Source organism: Myiozetetes cayanensis, unplaced genomic scaffold (genome assembly GCF_022539395.1).
Source record: "Myiozetetes cayanensis isolate MyiCay16 unplaced genomic scaffold, myiCay2020 scf2-11, whole genome shotgun sequence".
Taxonomy (NCBI): Eukaryota; Metazoa; Chordata; class Aves; order Passeriformes; family Tyrannidae; genus Myiozetetes; species Myiozetetes cayanensis.
Window position 1 is genome coordinate 11,527,230 of NW_026087411.1, and position 9,468 is coordinate 11,536,697.

A 9,468-nucleotide genomic window follows, 5' to 3' on the forward strand; every position below is an offset into this window, starting at 1 on the left:
CATCAAACCCATTCCTACCTACTATTTACTGTCCGAGATCCTTCTCCAAACTTTAGCAAAACTAGTGGAGATTGACCAAGCATGGATTTGAAGTACAGCACAGTAGTCAGGAAGCCTGGGTGCTGCAGTATCCAGGCTTTAAATCCTTCAGATCCTCATTTGCCAGCACTGCAGGAAGGGATGTATCTGAATTGTAAAATGTTTCTAATTTTCTTAATTCTATATGGAATTATAAGCATCAAACTACTTATTTTTCTGCCAGCCATGAACGTATTCCTGATATGTATTTATGAGCATGGGGAAAACATGTAATCTGAAAATTTCCTATTTATTCTCTCGGTTCTTAGGCTAAAAATGTCTGTCTTTTCTAAGTCATAAGGGTGAAGCCTATCCTATGTGTGGTGAGTTTGTGAATAAACATTCAAAACAGCAAGCAGAGAAACCTCAGAAGGGAAAAAGGATGAAAATTAAGGAATATTTTTTACTACCAAATGTGTTAAAGCGCTAACTGTGCATCCCGTATGGAAGAGAATCATAAAATCGTGTAGGTTGGAAACGACCTCTAAAATCACGGGAGTCCAACCACTAACCCAGCACTACAAAGTCCATCACTAAACCATGTCCTTAAGTGCTACATCTACACGTCTTTTAAACACCCCCAGGGATGGTGACTCCACCACTGCCCTGGGCAGCCGGTTTCAGCGCTCGACAACCCTTTCCGAACATCCAATCTAAACCTCCCCTGGTGCAACGTGAGTCTGTTTCTTCTTGTCCTATTCATTGCTCGTTACCAGGGAGAAGAGACCGACTCGCCCCTGACCACAGCCTCTTCCCAGGCAGCTCCGGAGAGCGATAACATCGCCCCTGAGCCCCCTTCTCTCCACACTCAGCACTCCGGGCCCACTCTGAGCCCCCCGCTCGTGGCTCTTTAACGTGGTGCCCGTGCGTGTCCCGCGTCCCTCCCCGCAGCCGGAGCCAGCGGCGGGAGGCGGGGCGGGGAGCGCGCCATGGCGGGCGCTTCTGCGCGGCTGCTCCTGGCCGCGCTGCTCGCAGCGCTGCCGGCCGTCCTCGCCGAGCCTCGGCTGCGCTTCAGGCCGCCGGCCGAGGCCCCCGTGAGGCTCTTCACGGAGCCCGAGCTGGCCAGATACGACGGGCAGCAGGTAGGGCCGGCCGCCAGCGGGGCCGGACGCCGGGGCCGGGCCGGGCCGGGCCGCGGCCGGAGAGGCGACCGGCAGCCCCAGCGCTCCCTCCGTGCCCGCCGCTCCGTGCGCGGAAACCGCCCCAAAGCCTGTTCTTTTTTTTTTTTTTTCTTGCCGTGCTTTGCTTCTGCTGCTCTGCCCCCTTGTTCCCTCTGGCCCTGGAATTTTGGGGATCGCCTGCCTTTTAGACACCGTGAGAAGTTTGCGGGCGTCCCTCTGTTGGTCTGTCCGGCTGGCAGCTGCCCGTTTTGAAGCTGCACGCACACAATTAGATGGCATGTGCCTGTTTTATTCGTTGCCTGCTTGGCAAGGGACTCATGCCAGGGAATTTCAGATTACCGTGAGCTGGAGCCAAAATAATTTTCCCTCTGTAATTCATCAAACACACGTTTTTTAGACACAGCCTCCCCCTTTTTTTATTTTTTACAGGATTATGGAAATAACCACGCAATTTCAACTTAAAAGTTTTTAGCTTTCTGTGATGCAGAAACCTCAGCAGAACTTCACATTCAAAACAATGAAGTCCTGTCTTCAAACACATCAACTTCTCTTCTGAAAAAACTTGCTGGCTGACCTTCTCAGGGTCTTCTCCAGATACTTTCAAGAAACTAATCAATATCTGACTAAAAATACGTCTTATGTGTGAAAGAACAAAGCAGAAGCACTGGCTTATTAAGTAAAACAGATGTCATCAGATCAGATTTGTGTGTGTTTATGCATACATCTGTTGTTTCTTAATCAAATAATGTTGTTGGCCATACGCCCTTTTTCTGGGCGCAATATCCATCTGCACTAGGAATAGAAAGATGCAGTGGATGGGCTTCGAGCAGACAATTGTGCAGACGAGAAGTGATCTGCAAGAGGGATGTCTTCTGTGATTGTGTTGTTTAGATTAAAAAGATTCTCTCATTGCATATTGTTAAAATGTAAAAAAAATAAATCAGGGACAGCGTAAAGCACAAGTAAGAAAAGTCAAGAGATGGAATGTGTACACTGGTGTACACACACAGTAAGAGAAAACATACAACAGATAATTTAATTCTCTCCTTTGTGTCCTGAGTGCTTATGGACTTCATAGCTAAAAGTAACTGCCTTTTGCCTATGCTTAAGTGCTGAGGATATATTGATGTCTTTCTTTCCAGGAAGGACAGCCCATCTACCTAGCAGTGAAGGGAGTAGTATTTGATGTTACCTCTGGAAAAGGTTAGTTTGTGTCTCATCTGCTGTCTGCTTTGCTTTCATGTTATTATTCAGTCATTAGAAGACTGCAACAAAAAGAACACGTTTTTCCTCTTTTAAAAAACTTGGGTTTCCTCCTCTGACGGCTCCCCTACAAAGGTTTGAGGTCCCTTACACTGGTTTGAGATTACAGCACACATAGACAAGCCAGCACTGCCCACTTAGCTTGGGCACTGCTGACAGAAATGCTGAAGACACCTGCCCAGACCTCTGAGTCACCAGATGTGGGGTCGGGCGACATGGAAGCTGCTGCTACAGCACTTCATTGTCCTGACCAGATCAAAGCTAACTTGGTTGTACCTGTTTGGCATTACACAATATGAACGCAGCTGCAGCTTATCTTTTGTGCTGGTATTCATCTATCTGTGCTGTCCAAATGGCCTGATCAAAACTCTTGCAAGAGTTCACTGTGATTCTGAAAGTAGAGCAGGGAGCCAAGTAATTTTTTTTCTCCTTGAAAATTTTCTTATTTCATAAAGCGTCTTGTCATTTACACCTAAACCTTCTATGGCTGAATTTGCTGTTTCTGCCTTCTCTAAGAACTAGAGATATTTTAATTTGAACTCCTGCTACTTAATCCAGATTTTCTATACAATGTTTGAAGGGGCCATGAGGGTCTTAGACACTTGACTTAATGTCATCATAAGAAAACTAATGGCTGGTTGCTTTTTTAATACTAACTTTGTTAGTGCAGCTTGTCTGGCCATACCTGCTGGCTGATCTTTAAATCCTAAGTTAGACAAGGCTTGCCATGCAAATTCTGGAGGCTACGAACATCTCGTGAGAATGGAAAGCACAGCTCCCTAAAGAATTGGTAAATTTTAAGACTGCAGTATAGGAAGTTCAACAGCTATATAACCCCAACCTCCGTTGTTTTGGTTGGTTGGTTGGTTGGTTTTGTTGTGTTTTGTTTTGTTTTGTTTTTAAGGACTAGGATATATTATCAAAAAGTAGCAAATCCAAAGTCAGTTTTGGAAAGAAGGGTTTTAGACTTAAACTGGATTTTATTTTTTTTAATTCTGACAGAATTTTATGGAAAAGGAGCCCCATACAATGCTTTGGTTGGAAAAGACTCAACAAGAGGAGTTGCAAAGATGTCTCTGGATCCAGCTGATCTTACACATGACACAGTAAGAAAATGGACCCTTGGTTTAATTCCATTTTTCAAAGTTAAATTATTTTGAAAGATGAATAAATACCTTTAAATTACTTGTATTTGTTTAGGATGATTCACATATTTAAAACCAAAATGCATTAATATTCTTAAAGTACATAAAATAGATATGTATTTACTGCTCATGAAAGATGCTAACAACCTTCAAGAGGAAAGTTTTTATCTGTGAAATCAATACAACTTATGTAAGTGTGTAAAGGGAAAATCACCTGCTGTTTAAAAATGCTCACAAAGAGAGTAAATCCATTTCTTTGTCAGCTGGTTTAGTGTATTGTGTGTCACTAATGTGGCAGTGGATGCTAATTCTGGCAGTGGGTTTTTACTTAGCTGAGATGTGATTTACTATGGCAAAATGAAGGGAGGTTAGTGGTTTAATATACTCAGTGGACCTGAGTATATCGAAGTTTTGTCAAGGCTGAATTTGAATGAAAACAATCAAACTACAGATAATACTATTAAATTTGTTCATTATGTTCTGCAAAGTAAACCCAAAAGCTGACCTTAAGTTTTATAGTAATCAGTAAAAAAAGAAAAAATGCGTGTAAATATCTGTATTTTTATTTCTTTGAGACATGACTTTCATTTTCCTATTTCGTTTAGACAGGACTCACAGAAGAGGAACTGAAGTCCCTGGATGATATCTTCAATAATGTTTATAAGGCCAAATATCCAATTGTTGGCTATACTTCTCGACGAATTCTGAATGAGGATGGCAGCCCCAATCTGGACTTTAAACCTGAAGATCAGCCACATTTCAACATTAAAGATGAGTTTTGAGGAACATTTTTTGCACCTAGAGAATGCCTGGGGAGAAGCACAGTAGAATATTAGATTGATTCTATGTTCTGGAGTTCATTACAACAATTAGCAATCACAAGCCAGTTTTCTATTCAGAAAATACGTTTGTGCATGCAGGAATAGTTTAGAGGAAACAAACAAATCTGTAGCAGTGTCATACACTTGGGCTGTTTGCTGTGAAACATGGGAATTATTTAACAGGCAAATTTCTTCTGCTTGGATTTCTCTGTCTACTGAGAAAATTTTATTCCTTAGAAGAGAGAAGGAACGTTTTAATAATTGAAACATGACCAGTCTTTTTGTAAATCCCAAATTGTTTCCTACTCCTTGGAAAAGTGTGAATGCATTATGTAGACAAAAATCAATTCTCTGTGCTTCATGTCAGGGTAGGTATCACAAGTACAAAGAGGTCCAACAGAGGCTTACATTTTAAAAAGCATTGTGGGGTTTAATATTTGATAGGTTTGAGAATACTGGATAAAGAGCAACTCAGTCTCTTAAAATGCAGTTACTGTAGAGTATTTCTGCAAAGCCTACAGCTGTAAACTAAGGAAAATAAATCTTATTTCCCTCATGAGAGAACTACTGTGACATTTTAAATAAGACTATTATGTCATTTTTGGATAAATGACACTTTAATTTTTAAAAATAATTATCAAAGGTGTCATCTATATTAGATTATGATTATTTCCTTCTAGCTCCCTCCACTCTTTCTCTAACACAAAAAGGAAATGATAGCCCCCTGTTTACCTCATACTCTTACAGCACAAGTTTATTATAGCAGTTTAGTGTCCTGTGGATGTTGTTAGGATCTTTATATTGACAATTTCAGCTCTCATTTTTTATGTCTCTTAGTTTTTTTTTGTTCTTACTCTGGTTTCATCATTGCTGTTCTAATGAAGCGTGCAGTCCCATGTTCCTCTTCCATTTCACCTAATATGAAACTGCAGATCCTGTAGGGTGAAAGCAGACCCCATTTATTGTGTTTCGCTGGCAGTCTTGCAGCAACAAGAGGACCAGTGAAAGCCTGTGCTACATAAATTGCTGCTAACCACTGACTTTCACTAACTTAAGAAGAATGTGAATTGTCTTGAATATGGGTTTATCTGCCACTGTGGCAGTTTGAATTGATATGGGAGAAACTAAGCAGCTGCTCCCAATTCTATATTAATAATACAGAAATTATAAAAATACAATTCTGTATTTTTGTTCTATTTCTTCAGCATTTTGGCCATTTTCTTTGAAGGGAAGATTTTATTAGGTGATTCTCCGCTTTCTAGTTTCCAGGGAACAGCTCCCTGTCAGTTGAATGAGTAGAGAAGTAATTTCTATGTATTTGCCCATCCTTTTACAATGTTACCGATTTTATTCTAAACTTGTTTTGTATTTTATACCACTTCGTTTGCAGGAGGGACTCCCATGGGCCCCCCTGCTGTTGGATGGTGCTCTGGGTAGAGTAAGTAAATAAATTGGCATCTCAGAGACTATTGATTCAGATTATTGCTTTTCTATTATTATTTATTATTATTACTATTACTGCTGACCTTTTGATTAGATAGCAACAGCAGCTGGGAGTTTGCTCCTTGGTAATACCTGCCATCTTTATAGGAATGTGTGTGGGTTTGGTGGGAATGGTGGGTGGTTGGTTGCCAGCATTTCAAAAATAATTTTCTCCTTCTCTTCCCTTCCTTGTATGCTTCTTTATGGGGCAGCTTCAGTAGTTGTGCTACTGTGATTACTGTAAGAATCTTTGCTTCATCTGGAACCGTCACATCCAGCTGCATTTCAAAAATGTTGTGGTTTGATTGCAGCTCATCACCACTGAGGGGCTTAGTGTTACTGTTCTCTCCCTGCTTTCCCTGTTCTCGCTATGAAGGTCACCTTTGCTGATCTCAAAGCAGATAACTCAGCTCCTATTTGTATTAAATTTCAGGTTCTTTTCAGTGAAGAAATGCTCCTGTTGCAACAGGAAATGGTGATATAAACCCCCTCTTGTAGTGCAAGATCCTTGTGAATCCAAACTGCCCCCGCTCAGGTGTGTGAGGGAGATGCTTTAGTCCTTCCTTTCTATTATTAAAGACAAGATTATCACAACTGAGTGCACTTTTGTTTGTTTTTCAATTTGGGAACTGGCAGATTCACATTTAATCACTTCCTAGGCTATTTCACTTGGGGTTCCCACTCAGTAGAGGTGTGATGGTAATGAGGCTTTAAGTGGACATACATCCTTTGCACGTTTTTACTGACCGCTTTTTAAAAAATACATTCAGAGTACTACAGTATTTCTTTTAGTGTTAAATTAACAACACTGTTTTATGTCTAGGGTTCTTTTACTTGCCAGCAGCCTGGAATGTATTTTGTTGTCTGCCATGGCTGTTTTGTTCAGTCAGCTGCATTTCCCTGACCTCTGTATTATTCCAGTAAAACAGGTGCCCTCACAATCTATAAATTGCACTCAAAACAAACAAGCTGTGTGAAGCACTACTGTAGCCTTCCCACTACTCCAGACCTCCTTTGGAAAGTGTAAAATTTCTTTTCAATTTACTTGCTGCTTCAGATAACGTTGCAAATGTCGTAATTTTTGCTGTTTTGCTTCCAACATGCATCTTTAATGAATTGCTGCATCAAGAATTGCCTGACTTTAGTATTCAATAATAGTTGAGTCTACAGAATGTTAAGAAGTATCAGATGGGTTCATTCACTTAGAGGATGCATAACCTGAGTTGCTGTTTTCCACCCGACACTCTTTTCAGTAGTCCCTCACTTTGATCCTAACATAGTTGACTAATTTTTGTGACAGGATAGATTCTATCATCCCTGCTTTAAGACCTCTCTGTTTAACAATTGGAGCATCAGGACTACAAATACAAGCAACCATAATTCAATAAAAGGGTTATGAAATGCAAATGAAAGTATTATCTTTATTTTTGCAGTTGTAGAGACTGCAGCTGAGAGAAATCCTACCAAGAATGTGTGTGTTAGCAGCTGTTAGTCACAGTTATTAGTTATTGCATGCTAATCTAAACAAGACCACCTGCCAGAACACAGGGGCTCTGAATCCTGCAGATTAAGCAACTGAGATTTTCCAAGGATTTGGGATTACTCATAAAACAAAGTTATTTCTTTCCTAACTCTAATGTGTATATGAACACAAATATTTTTGTAGTCCTTTGCCAAAATATGAGTGTTTCATTGGTTTTAAAAAATCAGATTTTGTATTAGTTTTCTTATGCAGAAAAGGCCTTGTGCTTCTTTGAAAATTGCAGCCTCAGCTACTGTCTCTGTGGTCTGATGATACTGCTGGCTGTGAAATCATAACAACAGGAGTCAATGTAGGATCAGATTTCAGACTGCTCTTGTCAGACCTGCCAGACTTTCATGTTTCAGTAAAAACTAAAAGAAGATGCTTATCTGTTCAAATACAGTGCTTTGGAACGGGAGAAGCCTGAATGCTGTTTGTAAATCACCTCCTTTTACTTTTGTTTCAAAACTACCATCAGGCAATATATGCAACAAATGATAATTTGGAAAGGCATTAAAGTGCTGCAGTTTTCTTTTGCAAGACCTCCAAGAACCTGTAGAACAAGAAAAAAAAAAGGTTTAGCTGACTTTCTCACATGTATTCTGTCTCTTTTATTGATCAATATATTTATCTGAAAGGAGCTCAATGTAATTTGCATCTGCTCAAGAGAAAAATGTGAGAGATGTGAAAATTTTCACAGAGGAAGTCCAATGCAAATTCTTCAGCTGATCTTGTTGAACTGAAAGGAAAAAAAGTCAAAAAACATCTGACTACATTTGTTAGTGAAAAAACTGCCATTCAGAAGGATTCAGCTGCACATCAGTAAGATGTGCTAAGTAGCTCTGATTAGTATTTGCATATTTTCAGATGAACACTGGATATTCTCAGGGATATCTTGAAATCCCAGAACTGACATAAGTGACGACAATTGTACACTTCTATCATCCATCATCCATTTATGCTTTTGCCTAAGGAAACAATATCCAAACCAAGCAACTTATATGACAAATACACACACCATAAGTAATAGTCTGATAAAGTAAAATGCTCATGAACCTATAACCTGAAAGCTATTTACATGGTATACAGAATGGCTGTATGCAATCAGTCCTTGTCTCTGAATGCTTTAAAACAAACAAAAAAATCCCTAGACTCTTAAATTTGTAGTAACCATTTCACTCAGAGCTCCATCTGCAAATGCTAGTTCAGACAGTTGTAATATACAATGTGTCTGCTTTGACAGAACAATCAGTGCCATATCAAAAGGGTTTTGTTTTTTTTTTTTTGAGGCTATTCAATCGGAGTCTCAAAGAACTAAGTGGGTGGGCATCACTGCTAGAAGTACACTCATAGCATAGGCATGATTCTGATTTTGGCATGACCAAAAAAAGCCCCTAACCCAGAAAACAGAATACATGGGAAATGAAAATGTATCTTAGTGTGCTACTGGGAAGATTTATACTGGCAAGATAGATTTGTCAGAGCAGGTCTGATAACAGACAGTGCTTCCTATTTTTGCTTCTGCCAAATGTGGTCAATGATAACAATGTAAACTACTACCCATCTGTTGGTCTTTACATAACACCTTCTGCTTTAGCTTTTTTTCTTCCTGTTTAGTAGAAGGTGCAAGTCCTAATTTACTTGTTTACAAAACTTATGCTTAGACCTTGGCTTGGGTCATCTGTTGATGAGAAACCCAAAGTAAGAGAAACAGAGATTAACCTGTCTGTGAAAAATAGACCTTTGTGCACCTGGATGAACTGCACAGCCACAGGAAGTACTCTGGAATAAACAATTCCTATTACTGTTTCCTGTAAGTTATTTGTAGCTGTTGCCATCAGAAATTCTGTACTATTAATGAATGTTCAGATCACTATGGTTTGAAGTACTTCTTGACATGATCCTTTATCATTCTGACATGAGATACATCCTTCTGAGAAGTTCAAAGTTTAAAAGAAACTGGGTGCAAGCCACCTTGGAGATAAGCCAGCCAAGAAAAATCAAAATATGACCTAATTTTCCCTCTACTTCAAGAA

The 9,468-nt window shown here is 39.8% G+C and overlaps 1 protein-coding gene across 2 annotated transcripts; it reads left to right on the plus strand.

The window, feature by feature from the left end:
• The first annotated feature begins 988 nt into the window (after positions 1 to 988).
• NENF (neudesin neurotrophic factor) lies at positions 989 to 6,504 on the plus strand. 2 transcript variants are annotated; one of them, XR_007628853.1, is made up of 5 exons: positions 989 to 1,160; positions 2,342 to 2,402; positions 3,465 to 3,568; positions 4,213 to 5,866; positions 6,344 to 6,504. XR_007628853.1 is itself a non-coding variant. In XM_050314700.1 (4 exons), exons 1-4 carry the CDS (start codon positions 1,008 to 1,010, stop codon positions 4,387 to 4,389), a joined length of 495 nt encoding a protein of 164 aa, XP_050170657.1. In that variant the 5' UTR covers positions 989 to 1,007; the 3' UTR covers positions 4,390 to 6,504. The 2 variants fall into 2 exon arrangements, 1 of the variants encoding a protein (XP_050170657.1); XM_050314700.1 differs by having other exon boundaries at positions 4,213 to 6,504.
• Positions 6,505 to 9,468: the final 2,964 nt, after the last annotated feature.